This window comes from Haliaeetus albicilla, chromosome 6 (assembly GCF_947461875.1).
Source record: "Haliaeetus albicilla chromosome 6, bHalAlb1.1, whole genome shotgun sequence".
NCBI classification, from domain to species: Eukaryota; Metazoa; Chordata; class Aves; order Accipitriformes; family Accipitridae; genus Haliaeetus; species Haliaeetus albicilla.
In genome coordinates this window covers 44,051,704-44,077,034 of record NC_091488.1, presented here as the reverse complement: position 1 = coordinate 44,077,034, position 25,331 = coordinate 44,051,704, and the positions used below count along the sequence as shown (strand labels likewise).

At 40.0% G+C, this 25,331-nt stretch overlaps 1 protein-coding gene across 2 annotated transcripts in view; it reads right to left on the bottom strand.

Annotated features, from left to right (window-relative positions):
* SLC22A15 (solute carrier family 22 member 15) overlaps positions 1 to 25,066 on the bottom strand; it is a 44,584-nt gene extending 19,518 nt beyond the window's left edge. Inside the window, exons 1-6 of one of the 2 annotated variants that reach the window (XM_009920627.2) lie at positions 24,848 to 25,066; positions 10,288 to 10,500; positions 7,064 to 7,196; positions 4,973 to 5,137; positions 3,844 to 3,973; positions 1,260 to 1,475 (exon numbers count right to left, since the gene is read on the bottom strand). In XM_009920627.2, the coding sequence (XP_009918929.1) occupies positions 1,260 to 1,475; positions 3,844 to 3,973; positions 4,973 to 5,137; positions 7,064 to 7,196; positions 10,288 to 10,500; positions 24,848 to 24,934 (944 nt within the window). In that variant the 5' untranslated portion in view covers positions 24,935 to 25,066. Of the gene's footprint in view, positions 1 to 1,259; positions 1,476 to 3,843; positions 3,974 to 4,972; positions 5,138 to 7,063; positions 7,197 to 10,287; positions 10,501 to 15,552; positions 15,655 to 24,847 lie in introns of those variants that run through there. The other variant, XM_069785835.1, reaches the window with a different exon arrangement.
* Between the last annotated feature and the right edge of the window lie 265 nt (positions 25,067 to 25,331).

The following is a 25,331-nucleotide window of genomic DNA, read 5'->3' as shown; positions in this document are numbered from 1 at the left end:
CAATACACTATAAACTATATTTAGTGTTTCAGAAGATAGGTCTAAAATGTTTCTCTACAAGTGCATGATGCTTTCTAGGTAAACAAACCATTTTGTCTCTCCACAGACCCAATTCCAGACTTACAACTCAGTTAAACTCAAGAATACACTTAAGAAGAATGTGCATAAACCAGAATAAAGTTAAAATATGATCATATTATTTGGACTTGAGGAATGATGTCTTTGTCCTTTTTGTTTTTATCAGGTTTTACTTTCATCCATACTTTTCCAATTATGTGCAAACTCTTTCTCAAACAGTTCAGATGACACTTCCACCTTCTTTTAATTTCTACACCCTGGTCCAGTTTTATTCACTCTCCAATTCTGATTTTTTACTTTTCTTTTGTAACCCTGACTGGATGTCATCTTTACAGAGAGGAAAGGAACAGGTCACTAATTCATTCTGCAGGAAATCAGCAATTCTTATTTAAGGAACAGAAAAATTGACTATTCTGCAATAAGCATTTGGAAAAGCAACAGGAAAACAGCTCTATGTTGTCTGCTGACAAAATAATGCCATTTGTTTTTTTCTTAATCAATACATCTTCCCCAAATATATGCATTATAAAAGCAACTGTATGAACAGTAACTCCAGAGGACTCACATATTACATCATATATAAGGTTTATTTCAAAGTAGCAGCAAAAGACTCAGGGCTAGCAGAACTATCTGAAAGAAAACAGGCACTTTTGGCATTAAATTTCTGCTAGTGACTAGAGGTAGCATCATGGGTTCCTGCTCCTTACTACAGCAACTGCTAGCACTGGCAGCACCTTCTCTTAAGAAAATAAACACACTCATCAGACAAGGTAGACCACCCACCTGCTAATGGGCTCCTTACACAGAAAACAAAGAATAATCCATGTGACTGAAAGTACTGACACTGCACTGGGCCAAAGAGGAGGACAGCACGACTAATCTCAGCAGCCTTTGAGGGTCAGAAAGGAAGAAGTAGTTCTGAACTATTTTGAGACTCAAAAAGCACGACAAATGCAAAGATAACACACCTCAGAACTAGACTGTAAAAATGGCTTCATGTTAGAAATGCATTAAGGAAATATTATAATACAAGGATCCTTTTTAGGTAGTGTCCCTAATAATACAGGCTGAGACAAAGTACTATCTGCAGGATGAGCCAATTCTCAGCAACATGTTCTCTCAAAGACTTAAAAAGAGGCAACAGTGGTAGCACAGCTGGGCCTACAAAGTATTTCAAGTACCAGGTAAACATCATGATCAAGGTGCGTCCCAAGAGAATCTTATATCGGAACAGATCCAAGAAGCTGCCCGCCTCTCTGGAGCTCCTCTCTGCTGGGAGTTTTAATGAAAAAGTGCACTTCTGCTTGCGGTTCCTCTTCGCAATGAGGTAGAGGGCATCTTCTGCTTCATTCAGCCGGCCTTGTGAATAGAGCCAGCGGGGAGACTCTGGAATGAATCTGAAAACACACATACATACACAGGCAGCTTTAGGGCTTTTCTTTTCTATGAGGTTGGACTTGTCTATGGAAATAAGGCTGGAATACACTTCAGTATAACAAAATTTCTCAAACAACCCTTCAGGTATAAAATTCACTTACTGAAACAGAGGCAAAGCATTTTGAAAGGAAAGGGAACGTAAGTCACATGTAATTTAGATACCAAGAAATTACACTGAGTATATACATAAATACACACACATACATACACAATACTACAAGCTGCAGTATCATTAGGACCCTGTCTTCGGAGAATTCAGAATTAAGGATGCACCATATTACTAAAGGTAACACAGGATGTTTTTGTAACAACAACTAGTTGTCTTCCATTCCTCATTTTCCAACTTTTTCCCCGAATTCTCTCCTGCAGATGGGAAGACAGAGGCTGTGCAAAGGTCATGCTCTTGCTCCACATGTGTACTGATCATTTGGTAGGCCTATAATGCCAACACAGCGTAAAAAACAAATCTTCTATTACTTTCAGATTCCCAGAACTAATTTAAACTTTAGTCTTTTGCCAGAAGCTTTTTAAAATTTTTGCCTCTGACCAGAAGTGACATTTTTCCTTTAAATTTAAAGGAAGTGATTCTATGCTTTTATAAAAAAAAAGCTTAGAAAGGAACATGTTTTCTTCCCCATGATAAAAAAAATCTGGTAGCATTTTCTGTACAGAGTAATTTTTAAGCAATGTGGGAAGGAGGCAGTGTGAAATTTGAAATTAAAAAAAAATCTTTTCTTACAGTAAGATAGGCTTCTGAGCACAGCTCTGAAGTCCCAAGCACAAAGCACTTCAAAAAAATTGTACATATTGATCTGAAAGCTAAAATTTTTCTCCAAAGGCCCCAAACACCATTAAGTTTTGAAATATCAGAAGTGTCATCTCTGCCTTCCACCTCATGAACAGCCTCTAAGACCTCTCCCTGAGTTCTGATGCTTCCTTCAAAAGGATGTGTTGACTCTTTAGCAAAGAACTTTTTGAATAAAGTTAGTTACTGAAGTTAAATAGATGTCAGAAGGAAAAAAAGCCTTAAGTTTAAACAGCAGCTAAAGTTATTTTCTTCTTTTAAGTTACTGAGATTTTGCTGTCAGGAAGTATGCAAGAAGAGCACACTGCATCATATAGCTTTCAGTGCTGAAGTCCACAAACACAAAACCCCTACTATCTTAATGTCCTGGTTTCAGCTGGGATATAGTTAATTGTCTTCCTAGTAGCTGGTACAGTGCTACGTTTTTGAGCTAGGTATGAGAAGAATGGTGATAACACTGATGTTTTCAGTTGTTGCTAAGTAATGTTTAATCTAAAAATCAAGGATTTTTCAGCTTTTGATGCCCAGCCAGCAAGAAGGCTGGAGGGGCTCAAGAAGTTGGGAAGGGACACGGCCAGGGCAGCTGACCCAAACCGGCCAAAGGGGTATTCCATACCATGTGATGTCATGCCCAGTATATAAACTGGGGGAGTGGGGGCAGGGGGGATCACCACTCAGGGACTAACTGAGCATCAGTCGGCGGGTGGTGAGCAATTGCACTGTGCACCATTTGTATATTCCAATCCTTTTATTATTACTGTTGTCATTTTATTAGTGTTATTATTAGATTCTTCTTTTCTGTTCTATTAAACCATTCTTATCTCAACCCATGAGTTTTATTTCTTTTCCCCATTTTTTTCCCCATCCCACTGGGAGGGGGGGGGGATGTGAGTGTGCGGCTGCGTGGTGCTTAGTTGCTGGCTGGGGTTAAACCATGACACTTAATAAAGAAGCCTTCTTCCTATGCTTTCCTAATCACATTTGAAAAATAAAAGGAAGCTGCCCATTTTTTCTTTTGCATGTCACCTTTAAGACTTATGTGCAAGCAATTTTGATGCTGTTCCTTCTGTGTAAGCACAATTGTAAGAGAAACATCATGTTATTACACAACCACAAAAACATTTCTGTATCTTTCAACATGTATAGATAGTGTCTTGTAGCATACCAGACAACAGTTTAGATCATCTACATATACCAGTTAAAGATCAGGATGGGCTTCTACACTACTCTAGAGACTGTTCCCATCTACAGTAATAATGCATATACAATACAATGTACACTTACATTTTCAAATACTGCAGCACTGCTATTTAAAGAAACCACAGAGCATGGGGTGGTAGAAGTTGAGAGAAATACCTTAGTTACACCATTTCATGCCATCCTAGAAAGGCACCTTGACTTAGTTGTTTGGTTTGCTCATTGGGGTTTTGGGGTTGGGTTGTGTTTTGTTTTTGGTTTTTTTTTTTTTTCTTTCTTATTTTTGACATCTTTCTTGATGAAACTCAGTTTGAAAAATAACTTACAGAGAGAGAAGAAAGACGATTGTTCCTTCCAGGTTAACCACAACAGCCAGAGTTCTCCAGGAACGAATGAAGTACCCTAATAAAGCATACTGGGCAATTCCCACAGCAAAGAACAAGCCACCAATAGATCCTAACATACAATTAAAAACAAAACATTATGACACCTTTAAGGGACATTAAATCTCAACACATGGGATCAGACAGAAACTAACACTTCATTAAGAAAAATTCACTGAGTGATACAGGCAAAACCACAGCTATTCAACAAAAGAATATTCTGTCCTTTACCCATGCAGGACATAAGTATTACATCTAATTGCAAAGATCAATACAAGTCCAAAGCCCCATAAACAATTAAGTCTTGTAATTCCAAATATAAATGCTTTAGCTTTCTATGTGTAAAAATAAATACTACAAACCATTGAAAAACTAGTATTTTTAGGAATGTATAGTATTCATTTGTAGCTCATGATTTGCAAGATACTCTGTTTTACAACAGTCTCAGCATAGCCCTTCTTTGGCACTTGTCACAGACTGGGTAAGTCAGGCCCCAGAGCTGTAACAGTACAATTTATAGGCACATCTGAAGGACAGCTTCAACACTAGCAACCAAGACAGTTAAGAGTCTCTGGATCTTTTGTTCTAAATTCTAAGGTGGATTACCACATGGGACAATTTTTTTTTTTTTTTTAAACACATAAAGAGTTGTCTCATTTTCCCATTATATAAAAACACTTTTGATTTCTTTTGAAGAACTGCCAGGAATGAAAGAATTGATATTTAGCATACAAACACTAAGCTCTGTTTAGCAGAGTCCAAAATTCCAATGGATAGAGCTCAGCAATCATGAACCTTGGATTAGTAGTTAGCTGCGTAACATTCACAGGGGATGTTTCAACAGGACCTTTGTCAACTTGAGTGATGCAGAAAACTGAATGGCCCCAAGCCATCTACCATGCTTGCCTAAGGTTCGTATTAAACAAAGCCAGGCTCAAAGACTGTGGTCACACAGATGCTCAAGCAGTTAAATTCACAACTGCTATGGTGTTAGCTGTGGTGTGTCTCAAGCAGTACGAGAGACTGAAATTTATAAATTCTGACAATAAAGACACTGGCACTCAAACTTTACCTGCTAATGCCCAGTAGGCAGTACCCACACACTCATTCAGTAGAACAAAGGCCACCAGTGACATCCCACCATTCATCATCCCTACCAAGAAGCGAGAGATAGCAAAGAATTCATACGAGGGTGAGAATCCATTTGCAATGGCAAACAAGATGTCAAGAGCAAAACCTGGAAAACAAGGCAAAAGGTTTCATTTCAGAAGAGTACTTCAGTTAAAACAGAAGCATTTATCAGTATCTTTACTTGATGTTCAGTGGCATCTGTCCCAAGCAATCACAGTCAACAACTACAACACAGGTTTGAACAGAAATTTAAGTACTTAAAGTCAGTATCATAAAAGGGGGGACACAAAAGGAGTGGTTTCTGATACATAATTTGCAGTACCAAACCTTCAAATTCAGTTCACGGCAGACAATTTTTTCATATACTCAGAATTACTGTCTGGCTCCAGTTAAGATGGCTTGATATTTATCCCCATACAGAAGCCACAGATTAAATATATGACCAAATAGAATCATAGAATCATTTAGGTTGGAAAAGACCTTTAAGATCAAGTCCAACTGTCAACCATGCCCACTAAACCATGTCCCTAAGCATCACATCTACACATCTTTTAAATACCTCCAGGGATGGTGACTCAACCACTTCCCTGGGCAGCCTGTTCTAATGCCTGACAACCCTTTCAGTAAAGAAATTTTTTCTAATATCCAAACTAAACCTCCCCTGGCACAACTTGAGACCATTTCCTCTTGTCCTATCACTAGTTACTTGATAGGAGAGACCAGCACCCACCTCACTACAACCCCCTTTCGGGTAGTTGTAGAGAGCAATAAGGTCTCCCCTCAGCCTCCTTTTCTCCAGGTTAAACAACCTCAGTTCCCTCAGCAGCTCCTCATAAGACTTGAGCTCCAGGCCCCTCACCGGCTTCGTTGCCCTTCTCTGGACATGCTCTAGCACCTCAACATCTTCCCTGTAGCGAGGGGCCCCAAACCAAACACAGTATTCGAGGTGCGGCCTCACCAGTGCCAAGTACAGGGGGACAACCACTCCCAGCTCCTGCTGGCCACACTATTTCTGATACAGGCCAGGATGCTGTTGGCCGCCTTGGCCACCTGGGCACACTGCTGGCTCATATTCAGCTGGCTGCCAACCAGCACCCCCAGGTCTTTTTTTGCCAGGCAACTTTCCAGCCACGCTACCCCAGGCCTGTAGCACTGCATGGGGTTGTTGTGACCCAAATGCAGGACCCGGCACTTGGCGTTGAACCTTATACAGTTATCCTTGGCCCATCGATCCAGCCTGTCCAGATCCCTCTGTAGAGCCTTCCTACCCTCGAGCAGATCAACACTCCCTCCCACCTTGGTGTCATCTCAAACTTCTTGAGGGTGCACTCAATCCCCTCATCCAGATCATTGATAAAGACATTAAAGAGAACTGGGTGTCTCCCCTCATTCTTAGAAAATAGTCTATACAAACTAGAGAAGAGAAACGTTACTAGGGACAGTACATGGTGACTTTGCACTGCATAGCAGGCCCACCTTTATCTGCTTTGAATGAGGTTGTTCCTTTAAAAAAATAATCCATTTTTTAATTCTACGTGCTCATCCATTGACACACAACTTCATAAATACATACACAAAATTTGAAGTTCCAAATGTTGTCTGATCTGGGGACAGTAAAAAAGCTTGTGAGCTTTAAAACACGATGAGGATCACAAATACATAAAAATATAAGTCATGTTGACAGGGGATAAAATGTGCAACAAATTCCTAGCAGGTTACCAGGAATATTTATTGCAACACATGGAGATCCCATGAGCATGACATGCATGAGTGTAAGTCCTTATGGTACAATTCCTAAATCCAGAACACCTCCCAGATATTCAGGTGGTGATTGAATAGTCAAATATTAATTTCTTGTCCCTACTTCCATTCCTGAAGTATACCAGAAGGACAAAAATAAATAAAAAAAAAAAATCACAGCACATGATTCACTGCTGCATATCAAGCTCTCAGCAGAAACCGGGCTCTTGACATGGATCTTCAGAGACACAACACCTCCATTTCATTCATTTTGTTAGGTGGCAGTGGTTACCTGTGAGATAGACTTTCTTCCTCCCAAAGCGATCTGAGAGCTGGCCAAAGGAGATTGCTCCCACAAACACACCACTGAAGTAGAAAGAACTGGCAGCACTGACTTTGTATGATGTGTTGCCAATTAAAAACCACTGGATGGAGGAAAAAAAAGAAAAGGCTAATTAACCAGAATCCAAACAGTTCAGCAGTTCACCAACAGCTAATAGTTCGAGGAGGATAACATACTTTAAGGAAAATCAAACTTTGCATAAATCTCCTAAGCATCACATTCAGTCAGGCATCAGATAGTCACCAAAACACAACTGCTGTCTGACTCACCGGGTGGTACTAACCAATTACACAGTTCCCCCAAATCACGTACAGTCTTTGATTCTGAAACCAAGGACAGATCCCTCAGAATATTGTAATTTTTGCAGCCTTCTCCCAATCTCCCTTTTATTGCCTTTTCTCACACAAATCTACTAGCATAAATACACTCAGTCCTACCTCCTGACCTATGCTGCCACAGCGTGTAGGCACACTACGCAAAAATAAAAATTGTGGTTTACGTCCAAAGATAACCCTGCATATGTTCCTCCTTATGAACTGTCTTGTCACTGAGAAACACTTTGGTAGCATTAGACAGGTTTTCTGGTATTGCAAATACTCATATTTTTCACAGTGTAATTTGTGTCATTTCCAGTTCTTCTCAATTCCAAATACAAACCTGATCTTCATATGTTTGCTTCTTACAGAATTAATGTCTCAGGTTGAATCTGACAGGAGAGTCTTTCCCCCACAAAACTGTAGAATGAAAATATGCCACATTCTCACTGTTCAAAAGTTATTTCCTTTTCTATTTTAAGAACTCCACATCTTCTGTTCTTTAATTTTCTACTCTTCTTGCACCCTGAGATAATGTTTCCTTTTAGTGATACCCAACTTTTCTTCCTGTGCTGGTAAGCTGGTGATTATGTCATTATCCCTGCAATAACACTCTAATCTTCTCCTCATAATCTTCTCTTCCTCTACCAAAATCCCATTAGATATCCTTTCTAGCAAAGCTTATATTATTTCAAAGCTCAGTTATAAACTACCTCACCATGAGAACAGAGCCGTGCAATTAAACCTCACCAAGATTAGGGAACTAACAAAACAAAATCATTCAGAAGCTCCAGGAACATAACTTGCTTACTCTCAGTATATGCTTCATTTTGAATTGTCACTTTAATGGTGAGGTGTTTACTGATACGGTAGGTAATATGCCCATAAAGCAACAAGACTAACAAAATTCAATTCTAAAACTAACCATGTGACAACAAATCAGTTTTTGAAGCTTCTCTAGATTTTAAAAACAATTCCCAGAAAAATAAATTTGCATAATAACAGCATATGAGATTAATTTTACCTTGAAATAACATGGTCAGTTTGTTTTATACAAGCTACAAGAATGATGCCCTAACTTTTGGTATAAACATTAAGGAAACTGCCAACACTGAAACTCAGTGACATTAGATGCCTTCTGAATCATTTGGGGATTAAGGGATAATTTGGTTGCAAAGCAAAATTTGTTCTGCAAATTAATCTCAACAGCTAAGACGGCCTCTAAAGGGCTTCCACATAAAGCATATTACATGTATATGCTTGATATTCATAAATCAAGCTTTTTACATTAGAATATTTTTCAGTGTAAATTTGCAATGGTCATATTATTAGTAAGTGATGCCACAAGTTAAGCATTACTCCTCCTCAAATGTAGAAAAAGCTTCTTTACACATCAGTAATGAAATTAGATAGTGACGAGATATACCCCAATAAGTGTGATCTAACATCTTTATATTTAGCACATAACTCAACTTCCAAATATACCACACATTCAGCTAAAATTTTGAAAAAAACTATTTTAACAGTGGGAAACGGGAGAGGTAACAAGACTTTTATACACATGGGCCTTTACTGAGAAGTATGTTAAAGAACTACAAAGCAGAATCTACACAAGTTGCCTTGGGATTTTTTTTTCCAGTTTTGTACTTTTCAAGTAAACTTTGCTCTTTACCTGCATTTCATATTCATTCAACTAAAATGCCTAAGAATCTTTATAAGATTTATGTCCTAAAACATTGCTAGGCTCCACACACATCTGACTTGTCAAGTTTAAAAGACTAAAAGAATCTTGGAAAAATTAAAAAGCAAAAAAGAAAAACGCAGAGAAAGTTTGAAAACCTTACTGAGCTTTAAATAATGCTAAAAAAAATCCACCATCCATTACGATTTTAATTTAAATAGTGGCAGAAGTACTCATATCCTCTTTATTACCAGAATAAAAAGCAATGCCTGTTGTACACAACTGTTTGGTACTATTCCAAAGCTGGGAGATTTTATTAATATGCTTATAAACAATAAAGTGCTTTACAGGGCTAATTCAGATAGCATTAATGCCTCCAGACAAAAGCCATGAATTATCAAGTGGTACTACACTTCACTCAACTGTACAGCTCTAAATTCAGGTCTTGTAACAGATGCACTCAGATAGGGCTCTTCCAAGAACAATTTGACATTAACAGATTCTGAAAGCCCCAGGAAGGGCAGGTGTTGCACAGTGCAGAGTCTGGAATCATTTCTGTAGGGACTGTGGCTAGACCACAAAAGAAGACACTTAGAGAACACAGAGGCCACACCACCACACCAATAAAGCTAAAAGTTGTTTTGGGATAGGACGGGGAGAGTTGCTTTGTCCACCTGACTCCCTACTGCCCATGTCTTCCCTCATACCTGGAGTTGCAAAGACTGCAGAAGCCAGTTCCTCTCCAGTTCCTCCACTGCTTGCTAACTGCATGATGGATGCACTACAGGCATTTGACCTTAGCAAGGGAATCACAAGAGGTGGCCAGAAAGAGCTCAGGGTCCATAAGGGATTTTGAGTACATTAGTACAACAAATAGCATGATTCCAGCTCAGTTGTGGAACCAGGCTACAGGATCCAATATATAACTTCCACATGAAGAAGGTTAGAAGTTTTGGAGCAGAACTTTGGTCAAGATCTGCATAAAAAAAAGCTAGTTTTTCTTGCCAGTAAAGATATGAATAGATTACCTGTTCCCTACCTGGAGGCAGCACCTGTTTCATTTGCTAATCAAAACATGCATTGGTATGGAAGAAAAAAGCAGTATAACCAGGCGCCTACAACCAACCCAATAAGATTTACTACTCAACACAAGGCAATGAAGCACATTTCAGACTTACCTCTGAGACTATTGATGTGAAGCTGCTGCTGAAGTGTATGTGCTTATGCACCTCACTGCCATTGGCAGTCAGAAGCCATTCCCCAAAAGCTCTCTGCTCACTCACTGACTGGTTGCTATGGCTCCAATTAGCTGAGAGCTCTTGGAGATCCCAGTGGTAGGGAGGAGTTGCGCCCACCAGTGCAATGAGGATGGCTTCAGTGGCCACATAGAGCTGGCATGAAAGACAAAAACCAAAGATGCTAAACATACATCCAAGCAATGCTTCCTCTGCAGCTGAATCAAATCAGTATTAATACTCGTATTTTATATTCACCTTCTACCACTACAAGATGCCATGTATAGCCCCCATCTACCAAATATCATGCGCTAAAGAACCATAACTTCAAGACGGTGGTTCTTGCACTTTTGATATGTTGATTATTTGAGAGAAAAAAAAGTTCCTCTCCTGACACCCTTCCCTCAGTCAGAGGCCCCCCAACTCTCACACACAGTAAGTACACCTCCTGGATGCATGGAAAGTTGTTAGTAATACTAAGGAGACAAAATAAAACTATCCATTAATGCAAGTATATTATTCTACTATATCCTCTCCTTCCACCTGTGTTGTTCATTCCTCTACTTGGATATTTGGAATAAATTTCCTCCTCACTGTTTCATATCTAATCTTTCCCAGTTTTACCAAAATCAATTCTTTCCTATTTTTTAATCTTCTGTGAACCTGTTTTACTCTAAAAAAAAAAAAGAGATAAAGGCACACATGTGAACATACATATACATTTTTTAATATATCTACACATTTATACAGACACACAAGGTCTAAATACCACAATTAACAGCTGGCTTTGTTTAGGAAAGAATAAATACAACTGCTGGAAACCCAGACATTTCAAGCCTGGTCTAGAGCTGGGTCACTGCTGCTTGCTCATAAGAACATTCACAGGCCACTGCTTTAACAGGCTACGTTACAACTCCATCTTAAAACCCAGTGGTTTTAGACCTGTTTGAACATAGAAGTGCCACAAGTTCAGCAACAGAAGACAGCTGACAACATCTTCTGAGGCAAAAGGAGTTGCTGGCAACAACACAAAGACACCCCCCCCACCCTCTCCAAATAACAATGCCTCTTGTCACAAGCCCTCACTGAAGAATGGTAACTCAGCACAGTACCTCCTGATAAAAAAAAAAATTCTGTTGCTTCTCCTGGCTACTACTACCTCCATTAAAAAAAACCCTCAGCCACGCCACTGCGATCCTCAAACCCCACTTCAGCTACCTCCTGAATACAGTCCCTGCTCTGCTCCCAGCACCTCCTCCGTATGTTCTTGGGAAAAAAGTACCAGCAGGAAGTGTGTTCTCTCAGAAAGCTGCTACATAAATAATTCTCAAAACTGGGAAGACCATAGATAGGCACAAAAAAAAAGTCTGAGGACCTCTGAATTCCGATGCAAGCAACACCACATAATCCTATTCTGTGTTCAACAGCTGAGCAGAGTTACACCCAGTCTGAATGAGAATTACTACTAAATTAACACAGAGACCCCCGAGTTATTACCTGAAAGCATGTCCTTTCCATCAGCTCCTTTTTGCATTCTACATGATCAACTGCTACTGTAGTGGCAGGAGGTAAATACTTCAAAAAATCATTCTCTTCCCATTTTTTAATATAGAATTATTGAATATCAAAAGGAATTTGGAAGAAAAACCACAATCTGTTAAGTATGTTATTATTTAAACTAAATAACTTCTAGATAGATAATGGTGAAAGTAAAAGACTTTGTCTGCAAAAGAAGGCAATGACTAAGATTACATGGGGAAAGAGGTGTTACAAAGCTGAGTGGCCATGTTGCTAGGGATGTATGGATACGGTACTCTCAAGAACAGTTTGAAATTACTGAGAAATGAGAATTACAGGTCATGATCTGTGGTGCATCCCTGTATTCCAACTATCTCAGACAATCCATGTCAGGACTAAGTGATAACATCCTCGCTTTTGTCTTGTGAAATAATAAACATATTTTTGAAGTAGTTCAGGAAATGAAATCCTCAAGGCATTTAGTTTAGAGAAAGAAAGCATAACACTTTTCATTTTTGCTGTAGGTGAAACCCACCCCAGCTACAGAAAACCAAATCAAAAAATAAGTGATTGCAGGCACACAAAGAAACACTACAGATATTTTTTCAATAAAAAAATCCAGCCTTAAGCATCCTAGTGGCTGCAGCAAGCAAGGATATAACAAAGATAGAAACACTTTCAATTGATCTGTTGAATCAGAAAAATGTATGAAGATGGAGACATGTTTTATGTTACCAAATAGTATTGTTCTATACTGAAGTTCACTGGAGTCACTGCTGCCACAAGACTGTTTTTCCTAGTGATCATCCGCCTTGTACTTTGGCTAACAGGCATGGTAAACCTTCTTCATTTCATTGCAAAATCAAAACAAAACCAACACCCACAAAACACCTCCCAAAATTTACACTTCTGAAGACCAGAAATATTTTCTAGAAGTAGTCTTAAATATGATGAAGTGCAAACTTAAAGAAATTCAGAATACAGTTTTTAACATTCAAATAAAAGGCAGGGGTTTCTGTTAATGAATCTGGAGATTCCCCCTCTAAGAATTCAAAACGCTTGCACTTAGCAATCACAGTTGTGTGGGCTGGTAATCAATATAAAATGCTATCAAATCAGAATAGAAATATTATATAAAACAACTTTATAAGGTATAAAATGGCTACTTTATACACACCATGGCAAACAAAGCATTTAATTTTTCATTTGTTCTACAACCCATATAGCACAAGTCAAGTCAAAATTTATGTCATTTAATGTATACCTTCTAGTCATTAAAGATTTTTAATTGGCTCTACATGGATGTTAACAGTTCCCCACCAAAATTCCATGCACTGATCTGTATTAATCAAGATGAACACCAAGCACAGGGGGAGGAGGCAGCAGCTCATAGTCACTGATGATGAAATGCTGAGTTTTGTTAGTTTGGTTTAAGTTTCTCCTGTTTGTTTATATTCTCTGTAGGTTAAAATTTTATAGTTGTCTAGATTAGAAGTCCATGGTGTAAGGAGATTTATTAAAAGACAACACGCTAACAACCTGTAAACTTTCACTTTCTCTGGTAAGTAGAAGGAGTTTTAGCCATTTATAGCTATTTCATTAACAGATTTTGAAATTAACTTAAATTAACATTTTAAAATTAGTATTCATAGAAATATCTGGAATGTCTTGACCAACTTTGTTGGAAGTAATTTATTATGAAAATAACACCAAGGAAAATGTAGAATCTCTAATAAGACTAGCAAGGGAGGGAGAGGAAGAACTTAAATAGTTACATTTATGTATAACGAAACTACACAAAAATAATTTAAGAAACTCTTTTAGAGCTCATAATTTACCCATTATTAAGCACAAATGAAAAACAAAAGCAAGACTTAAATTCTACTAGGAAGTGCTTTCAACCTTTTTAATCAACTCATTAGTAATTCACAACCAGCCTGGTTATTCTAGACAAGTATCAGCTGAAGCATTCACTGCTGAACAAAATAATGAGTAAGCCACTAACTGCTGACCTTTCAAACACAGAAACATTAAAACTGCACCTTAAGGAAAGATAGAAATTAAGGAAGAACCTGGCTCTGGCAGAAGCCTACAGTTAAGAGATGGTAACATTTTAGGATTAGAGTCATTTTTTCCTGAACCCATGACAAGCAGCTGAAAAGCTGGAGGGCCACCTTATTTTTGAAAGTCTGATGATCTCATCTGCTCCAAGTTATTTCAAAAGGGTGATTTGCCTTTAAAGACACATGAACTTCCCCCCCAAGTCTTGTGTGGGAAAGCCCTAAAACATCTTTCTGCTGCAAAATTTTTACCTGCTGCTAACAACACACTCTTCTAGCAATGTATCTTCCCCCTCTTGGTAGCACAATGAGAGAACACCTTAAGACAGAAGGAAAGGCTATGTTGTAGTTAACAAAGCAAAGACCCATCATGTGCAGAACACAATGTCATCTCTCAGACACGTAAACCCAGCCCCACTCTGATAGGAAATATTCCCCATGAAGAATGTAACCACTGTTGATTATTATCTGTGCAATGAGAAAGTCAACACATTTTGAAAGAACTTAGGGTTTCTGTAGAGAAACTGAGAAACGTACCCAATTCAGAGGTTTTCAACCTTACAGTGTAGGCCTCCAGAATCTACATAAAAAGGTCCAAAGTCTGCCCAAGCCCATACACAGCTTTATCCTAGAATTCTTCAACATCAACACTGAAATCTAACACTGTACATCAAACCGCAACTCTCAGAGCCTCATTTCCTACAGGTCTGTGGAAAACGTGCCCCTAGCTTCCCCTTCTTCTCTGTTCCAAACATCCAAACACACACATCAACTCTGTTTCATGCTCAGTATCATTTTGGCAGGCAATGGCATCAGTAGGGGTTTGGTGCTGCTCCTGCTCAGACCAGCCAGGCAGCACACGTGCAGATTAGTCAAGCAACTGCTGCCACCAAACAGCACGCACACACACAGACAAGGCCTGCTTTACTTCCCATCAGCACAGGCAAACAGTTGAGTCTCAAGAGCAAATAACTTCATTACACAAGTTTTCTGCAAAGGCAGTCCAAAGAGCCAGCTCCTGTGTACACACCTTTGCCTGACAGGGCCATGGGAACCCTGCACACACCTTGTACCTGTACTCCTGCCTACCTAATGATGACAAAACTGGTGATAGCATTGGTGATAGGACTGCAGGATACAGACCTAGGCTCTCACCTCCTCAGCTCAAGTTGCTTTAATAATTATTTTGTAGTCTATCACGAGAAAACGAATCTACCCTTTTTCTGCCAACACACAGAAGTGATCTTTACAAGCAAAATTTAGGGAAGTAATTTCAGCTCTGCACTTTTGTCACTAGTGCCATTCTAGAGATCCAGTATTCCTAGGTAAATTGATACCATTTGAGATTTCTCAGTTATTGTCAGTGAACCCAAGACTGCTTGTCAGTCTGCTTGTAACTGGAGAGCAAAACAGAAGGTGGAATGCAGAGGGTGACAAAGGAAAGTCAAAACAAAGTTCCACAAAGCGTTCTGCAAGAACAAAACAATATTCTTCACACAAGATCACATGAGTGAATTTAACTCTGTGAGTATGCATACTTCATTAAATTGTGTCAATAGCACAAGATTCTTCTACTTCTTCCACCACCCTATTCTCCCAAATACCAGAATACACAAATAAGAAAACTTACCATCAAGAGACAGGTTGCTATTACTTCCTGCAAGCTGGATTTCTCCACAGTGCTACAGATAGAGATAATGAGCTTGCTGTTAAGTCAGCTGTCAGTTTTCTATTGAAGCAAAATCTTGCAAGACAATTCTCTACACAGTTTGCTCTGGGACAGATGAAACAATTTACAGGATTGAAAAGAGTTCAGTAGGATTCCTCTATGGTGGTATACCGGGCTCTTGAATAAACACCTAGCGTGCTACCTACCACAGAAACATTAAAAATGACCACAAGTACGGGTTTTTTTTCTTGAAAATAACGTTAAGAGGTACAAGCAATGCACATGGTACTATAGAGATCTGGAATTTGCTAGATACCTACAATGTAGCCAGATCCTACAATGCTTCTGGCACATTACTAAGTACACCACCCAGAGAAAAAGACTCACAGCCTTGCCCTACAAAGCATCAAGTTCAGTGGCAGAAATTAACAGAAGTTTTACTATATGTTTAAAGAGGTAGCACAGCAGCTGACTGCATGCTGGTAGACTGAAAACGAGTCCAGAACCACTTCAGGCAGTATAGCCTAAAGCATTTGCATTTTTGTAGTATGCTGGACTATGTGCAACACTTAGAGGCAAACATACTTATCTAGCATGTACTCATAAAAGGGCTGTGAGAGGACTTGCCACTGCTACGACTGGATCACCCTGAGCAAGGGAAATAAAGTCACCTTCACATCATAGGTTGACAGGCCTCTAAACATGAATAAGGAAGCTGGAAGTATTATTTTTCTACCTTTAAAAACAGAAGGCAGAAAGAAAGCTTAGGTGCCTTATTAAAATACCTACATCTAAACTTCCAGTTCCTCTCTGCCAAAAATGCTCACACACTGGTAAGTTAGAGCACCAAGCCAATAAACAAGAACCAAGAACCAAAATTAATGAAAAGCACTATAAATACTACCTGTGCTTGAACAGGAATATTCAAGAAAGTTAAATTACATTAGCATGCAATCAAATGCCAAGACTCCTCAGCTGAACACCAGCTGTACAGTTTCATCAATACCACATCAGAAGTGCCACTCCATTCTTCTTACGTAAAGGACTTACAGGAGAACAAAAAAGTGCCAGAAGTTCCTATTCTAGTCTATGAATATACTACAAACTGTCTCAATAGCGTTACAGGATAACATGAAAAAGTCAGCAGCTGCTGATAAAAAAAAGAAACACACAAGCATGATTATTCTTTTGTCTGCATTTCATCTTTGTCCCTCTTTCTCTCCATATCTTCCAGCCTGCTTTGGCTATCAACATATCTGAGTCACAGCCAGCATAAGAGATCAAAGTTCACACCTTAGCACACTGGTTTGGGACACTGCCAAAGAACATTGGGTAAGCATCTTTGGTCTCGCAGAGGGAGTTCTGCTAAGACTATGAGAAGAGCTCATTCTAGGCTGTGCCTGGACTTCCTCACTACCAAATGACTAAAGCAGTTAACTTGGTAAAAAGATGCAATAAAAGCATACACTGATTACTTCAGAAGTTTCTGCTATTTAAGTATCCATGCTAAAAGACACTGCTGACATTTGTATAAGCTGCTTTCATTCATTTATTCATTTTAAGGACTTGCCTGAGGATAAGCAATTGGATCTACTTGTGTTTTGTTGTTTGGTTGGTTTTGGTTTTTTTTTTTAATTTAAAAAAAATCTTGGGTTTACTGCTATTTCAGAGCAACATCATGGTCCAGAACTGAAAGAACAGTTTTCCAATTTTGTGGTGGAACTTGCTAAATCAGCAACCAATCAACTTACAGCCTACAGGCCTCAGAAGTCCCCAAATTACTTCTTAATGTTCTGGGAAAAATAATTAAGAAACACAATGCTGTCAGCAGTCTTAAATTTACTGCACAAGGATTCCACATCTTCAGTGGGACACCTGTAGGAGGTCTGCAAATTGAAAGAGATTGAAGAGCTCTGGTCTTTCTCTCTCTATTCTTTAAGACACCAATAACTGAACAGCATACCACAAACAGAAAGCTGGAATAAGCTATACATACAATTCTCTTCAGCTTTCTTAACCTGAGGATCTCGAAAGCTTCATTGTGCCTTACAAGGCAAATAATCTTAACACCCTTTCCCCCTCAAGCCCACCAGGATTAGGAAAATGACCGGTGAACACAAACACAAATGTTTAACCAGGTTAAGTCCCAAACTTAGAGATCATATTGTAAACAGACAAGACCTAGAAAACAGATGCTATTGCTCCAGAGGGACTTCAGTCCCACCGGGCTGGTACCTGCAAAAAAGCAAGCAGAGGTTTTACTTAACACAAACAATGCACATGAAGCACTACATTACCTATAAATAGAAGTACTTATATTAACTACACCAGTTAAACAAAAAAAGCATTTGAGAGCACAAAACTTTATATGGGTCAGAAATAAAGAGGAACAATCATGTGCAAGTTGGAAACAATTATTCTGAGTTCAATTACACATCTGCCAGTTCTATCACCTGAGAGAAAAGTAAATTAGAGTCTCTAAAATGGAGGAAGTGTCAGTGAGGAGAGCCTTGATGATGTGGCTTGCTACTGGAAAAATACAGATAATTTATTGCCTACAAAACACGGGAAGTTAGAGACCGTGTGTACACGTGGGCAGGGAAGAAGGAAAGGGAGATGATGTGTCATAATACAAATATTCTTAATCCATCCTGTCCAGTAGAATTATGCCTGTGAACTCCCAGGCTCATCTTCTGAAGGTGCTCAGAGAACAGACTGGCTAGATGGATTGTTTCAACAGTTTGCCAGGCTTAAAGCCATCTTGATTAATAGCAGAAGATGGGATTGCTTCAGCTTCCACTGAATCCAAATACCATCCCATTGCACAAAATATTCAATGTAACAAAAAAGTTATTGTTAATAATCTGAAAATATCTGCCCATATGTTTTACCCACATTCCATATAAAGATGCCAATCACCACTGACACGGTGCCTCCCAGGCACCTTCCACTCCCAGTTGTTAAAAAGACATTGCAAAAGCAAGGCATTCAGCCACAGCTAAAGAGCCCCAGAGCACTGCACTCTACGCAGCATGTAGCCTTCACTTTTTTAGAAGTTTCATTTGTTTGGTTTGTTTTTTTTTTTTAAATAGGCAGAACAATCTGCTGCCTTCCCTCTGTTACTAGGCCTTCAGATTATCTACTTCTCTGTGCTTCTCCCAAAACTCATGCTTCTTGCTATGCCCATCAGCAATAATTCTGTTAAGGCCTTTACAACAGCACATTGAACAGGCATCTTCTAGGACTAAACTGCACAGAAACTGAAGTCAGCCTTGTAAGTTAAACTGCAAAAGCTGACTAGATGTGTTTATATGGATACACACAGAACATGTGGTTTCAGTGTCAGAGCAAATGTAGTAATCATTAGAAGAGCAAGACCACCTAGCAACTGTGAAAGACACTCAGAACCACCTAAATATGAGCTCAACTAAATGTATTTTGTAGTTCTGATGCAGCTAAAGAAGGGAAGGTCTCAAAGCTACAGCTCATGGTTCTTCTCCACCTCAAGTTTGCTCTGACCATAGTTTTCCCCTACATACAAGCATAAATTTAAAGCTTAGCTATATGGATAATGCACTGGTTTGGATTAAGACAAAGCATAATTTTGAGGGAAGATGGAGATGTAGGCCGCTGATAAGGTATTCATGACCCCCTCCATTCAGGATTATTTTTTGAAAAAATGATAGTAAGTTAGCTACTTAAAATTAATCAGTGAGTAAGCAGTTATTAGAATCTAGACTTCTGTGTTATATCTGAGAGTTAAGGACCCCACTGCTAATGAAGCATGTCACAACTCAGCATTGTTATTTCATGTTTTCTGCAGAATATAGCATAATGTCTGCATCAGCTGCAGTCATGTTTTTAAAGTTATAACTGTAATATCAGAAAAGGTAAGTGATTGTTTCTTTTACGGAACAGTTAAGGATCTGAAAGGAGTAATTACAGACAGACCAACCACACTGGGTCTTGACTATATTTCTGATTCTTCTGGCAGCTATGTTTTATTTACAGGCCATTAAAGGACCAAGGAGTCTTGGTTAGCATCCAAATCATTGAAGTGAAATGTAACATGTGACCAAAGAACTACCTTTTTTTCCCTTAAAAGATTCCTCCCACCCAACTGGAGCAAATGGTAGGATTGGTCTTCACTTAGAAGTTACACCGACTTTCAGGTAGAAATATTCTTAGCTAAATAGGTAGCAGCATATCTTTCCGTGTGATTAGTTTACATACTTACACCCACCTAGTTAGCCTTCCCAAGCAGGAATAAGCTATATCAGAACAAGGAATTATATTCAGTGATGCAACTACTCTAAAAGCCTTCATCACTTCTACAAGGAAAGCAACACCATCCTTTAGCATAAGCATGTTCTGAGCAAGATACAATGCACAAAAAGCTGTGGGAATAAGCAGCTTACCTCAAGAAGTAAAAATTTGGGCCCCTACTTTTTATGTTTGTATTCATGCCTCATTTGAAACCACCCTTCCACCTAAGTGGCTGCACACATTTGACACACATTCTGCAACTGCTTTCTTGAGAACCAGCTGGACTTAGAAGTCTTACTTCTCCCACAGACATAAAGAAAAAAGCCAAACAGTGAGGTAATCAAAGTGAAGGAAGGTTACAGGGCAATTCTATAAATCCTTTTTATATCTGCCACCTTGCTTACATACCTTACAGATACAGCTGAACTATGCCTAAGTTACAGCGCAAGTAACTTTAGGTAAGCAGCATGCCTGTCACGAAGCTCCTGGAACACCTTCAGCACCCTATACTAGAAATTGTAATGCAATTTGTGTAATACCCATCTCTTTCCTTCATTTTAAATTGTTCACCAATTTCAGATTTGTTTTGCACTTTCTATTCAGATAAAGTCCTAACAGTATACCTCATCAAGGACTGGGAGTAAGATGTCCAATTTATGATCAATTCTGGCTAGTTCAAAGAACAGCTTAATAGACTCACACAAACACAAGTGTTAAAAGAAGATTCACTGACAGTCAAAGTATTTCATTACTATTACATCTACAGAGTAATGTCTCATGCTATTAAAGAGGTAGAACGTGTATGGGGGTAGATAAATGTCAAGAAACGGAGCTAAACAAGGCTATGTATGGGATCACATCTGTATTATATCTGAAGACAAGACACTACTTCTTTTGAATTATTTCTAAAGATTTGGGATAAGCCTGCCTTACTTGAAGCCACATGACCCAGAATCTGCCTTCCCTCAAAACATTTGTGCAGATGGTCTGATTAAAGTCCAGCATTCTGCATTGGGATATCCCAATGACAGAAGTAATACAGGATCTTGCTGCCAACAGTGCAGAGGTGTTAGCAGCACCACTCATTATGGCTGCACTACATCAAGAATGCCTTTGCCTTAAAACAATTATTCAAGGAACTTGATGTTACTATCTTAGCTGTTTTTCCACCTTCTCTTCAGTTAGCAGTAAGTCCCCTAGTAAGACAGAGGGAAACACCACCCTTGGTAATTATCCACACTACTGTGCAACTCACATTACCCAACTTTAGGCAAAGTCTTTTTCAGCTGTACAAACACCTCCCTTTTAAAACCTAACATTTTTTTTTTTTAACTCTAACTTTTTTTAAAAAACCTTTTATAGAAATGTAGTAGGGACACACATCCATTCTCACATTTTGCGGGTTCAGTTTGGAATCCTGTAGTTCAGATTCACTGTCAAAGGCAAACCTCTTTCAACCCTGTATGTTGAGTTACAAGAGACCAAGAAATTTTTTAATATGCTTGTACACTCTCAAGCATCTGATCAAGATGTGAGATTTTGTCTAATGTTGCTAGACACACTAAAAAAACATGAAGAGACACCATTCTTTAATAATGCTTCAATGTAATTTCTTCAAAAGGTAGTGAGCACCTTTGTAGTAATCAATAGGTGTCAAGCAATTACTTTCAGTTCAAAGTCAAGTCCTCAGTATTTTAAGAGTTATCAGCTCCCTTTATTCCTCATTCACTCTCTTAAAGATATACTGGAAATGCAAGAATAACCCAGCCTCAAATTCACGTAATTAGTCTATCCCCACATTCTTCAGGTAAGTTTGGTCTTTGGGTAATTCCATAGATTTTGGAAAAAATGTTGGTCTACATTAGCTGTTGTCACTCCATTATATAATTAGCAACCATCGCTACAGAACATTCCTAAAAGTCTTCCAAAGTCCTATTAAGTTGGTAGTGAATAAGCCAGGCATGCAGTACCAGCTCAACAAGTTAACAACAGCATCAGGTAGCAGAGGATTAATACAAATCAGTGAAGATGAAAGAAGTAGCCCACAGGACTTACACTTACTCTAGTTTTTCACTGATAACATACAAAAACATTTTTCTGACTACAAGCAACCTGGAGTTTTTTTTGCCAGAGTGTCAGTAAGCTCATTCCACAGGTCACTCAAGCCGACATGAAAATTGACTATCATGTGGAAAGTCTCACCCATACCAACATAAGTGTTTGGTACAACTTGCCTCAAAAGTTCTGTGAGCTAAACTATGTTTGTATTTAGAATTCAGAGACAGATACATTGGCATATCAGTAAGGCTACATGGTAGAAGTAGTTTACTGTAGAAATTTATGAGAAGAAAAACACTAAGATGAGGGGAAAATACATATAAAGTATGAAGCTCAAGAGATTAGAAACTTGCAGAGATGAAAAAGCACAAAAGCCTACAAGGAAAGCAAGAACACCTGCTGGGAATCTTACAGGGCAGGGAAAGCAGAAAGTTTAAGCACAGTACATTAGCATCAGAGATGAAAGGACTTGACAGAGCAAAGACAAAAATCGGTTTCACCCATGTGGTATTCTTATCTTTAAGAACATAGGAATATTTTTTTATACCAATAGGCCTATGTGAAAATACAAGCCAACTGAGGGAGCACATGGGAAGGGACAGGGAAATAAGCAATAAAATGGAATAACGAGTCCACGGCAAAGCCAGTGACATAAACTAACAGGACTTCTCATTCTGCAGTGTCTGGCCGCATCTAATCCACTAAAGGAGTCCATGACTACCTAATTCTACATCACACACACCAGATACATTACTTACCTTTTGGTCCATCCTCCAAAGACTGACGATAAACCAGACAAAAGACTTAACATCAGTCATGGAACCTGCCTTCAGTCTTGCTCTTAACATCCCAGTGACACATTACGTAACTTGGCACCAATAAAGGAACACAGAGAGCAATCAACCACCCAAGCAGTAACCAGTTGTGTAAGTCTACATCTATTCACAAACTGAAAGACAACAAGCTTCACATCTAAATCCTTTACAACCTCCTGCACCTGCATGATCTGAAGCAAAGAAAATATATCAGTCAGGGGATGATGCTCACTGGTGAAGTTCAAGAATTAAGAAAACATGAGAAGAAAAAAAAAAAACAGAGCTGCAAACCTGGTACCTTTTTTTCTTTAGTTACTCTGAATCAGTTCCAGGATTTGTAAAGATCTTCCTGTTTACTTCACCCATGAGAAACGCAAGTTAATCCATTAAAAAGAAAACAAACAAAAGCATTACAGAACAGCTGACCCATACTACTTAAAACTCAGGGAATACAGAGCGCTTGTCACCATTGCAGTTCATTCCAGAACATGACCAGCACTGGAAGAAAATAACTATTGCTTCCTTAATCCCTCGTCTTCGGTGAGCATACAAATTTTCCAGCCAGTCAGCCAGCAGAACAAGCTCTAAGCAATATCCAATTTTAAAGGATTAATCAGCTAAATAGCTTTGCAACCAAGTACAGAATTCCCAACTGACAGGACTGGGCATCTGAATTGTCTTTGGTCATCTCACAAAGCTTCTTAATACTTCTGTCATTCCCCTAGCTGCCAGGAGAAGACATCTTTGGTCTCATGGCTCATGACTGGAAGTTCTTGATTACTACAAAATAGTGGCCAGCAGAAGCAGGAGGACACTTAAGTTCCCCTCTTCCCTCCTGCAGCTGGTAAGTTTCCACAATGGCCATAAGCCAGCATTTGTCAGCCTAGCTGAATTCACTACAATTAAGTTTTTGAAGCGTTAACGTGGAGTAAAACCAAACTTCCGCCAGATTCAAACTATATGCCTAGGTCTAATTGTGAAGGTGCACATATTGTCCTCATCTCCCCTCCCCACTCCCATAGGAATAGGCACAAGGATGAAGCAAAGCTGGAGGTAAAGACTACAAACCTCATTACAGAACACATCACTTGGTCATGCAGTCTCTGAACGGTATTATAGCACTCCACTGTTACTTTGGACTCCATTTTCATCACGAAACGTGAGAGTTGCAGGTTTGTATCTCAGAATACAAACCTGACTACCCAAAATCATAGAATCATTTAGGTTGGAAAAGACCTTCAAGATCGAGTCCAACCATCATCCATGCCCACTAAACCATGTTCTGGAGTACCCCATCTACTCACTTTTTTAATACCTCCAGGGATAGTGACTCAACCACTTCTCTGGGCAGCCTATTCCAATGTCTAACAACCCTCTAAGTAAATAAATTTTTCCTAATATCTAACCTAAATCTCCCTTGCCACAAATGTAGAGCCTTGTCCAAATACCTAATGTAGAGACACTGCCCCTACATTCTAAGAGTTAAGGTAAATCATAGTACTATAAGCAGTCATGGCCTGTCAGCTGATTTGATGAGAGCTTCTGCACACAGAGGTATCAGTGACCAGCTGCAGCTTTTCAAACACTTCCACCACAAACAAGCCACACACAACCTAGAGATCACTAGCCTGGGCCATTAACTGTAGGTTGTGTAGGATTCCCAGCAGAGTCTGACAGAAGTCACTGTCTTCCAGTGCAGCTCATGGAAATCCCCATTTAACTTCACCTCAACCAGCCCTTCACCTGACAAACCGCATACTCCCAATTTGCTCACCAAGCGACACAAGACACAACTTCTCCGATCGCATCAAGCCATCTGCCCCAAATCCACCCCGCAGAAGTTCGCTCCGCCTTTGGACAGGAGGTCACCTTTTCCCCAGGAGCACAGCAAACTGCTGCAAGGCTAAACCCAGAGCAGAAAACCAATTTACAGCCCCCAGCAGAAGACCTCCGACACCAACCTTCACACCAGGCACCTCCACCCAACCACCTGAGGGGACAACCGCCCACAGCACCCACACTCCGGGGTGGGCGCACACACACCACACACACCCCCACCGACACTGCCTCCCTCACAGAACTTGGGAAAAGGGTCGGGAGGGGAGGCGGCCTCTCACCTGGAGGAGCACGGCCAGCAGGACGCACAGATACACCTGGTAGGGCCCCATCTGCCCCACCAGCGGGAACGCCTCCTCCACCTCCATCCCTCTCCCCGCCCGCCGAGTAGCTCCTACGAGGGACCGCCGAGCAGCGCATCCCCGGCCCGGGGCGGGGAACAACGGCCGGGCCCTCGCCGAGGAGGAGGAGGAGGAGGAAGATGAGGAAGAGGAGGAGGAGGAAAGGGCGGGAGGCGCGAGGCGGCGCTCATGCGCAGGCGCCGGGGAGGGGCCCGCCCGGGGAGGAGGGCGCGCCCGCCAGGGAAGCGGAAACGCAGCGGCCGGCGTGGTGCCGTTAACGGGCGTCGGCGCACGCGCACCTTCCCGGTTTAAATAGCGGGGGAATTGGGAGGGGGGGAGGAAGGGAGGCTCGACCGTTCCTCTGGTTGTTATTGGCCGTCAGCGGGGAAGAGGGGGGGGGCGTGTGTGAGAGGACTTGAGGGGG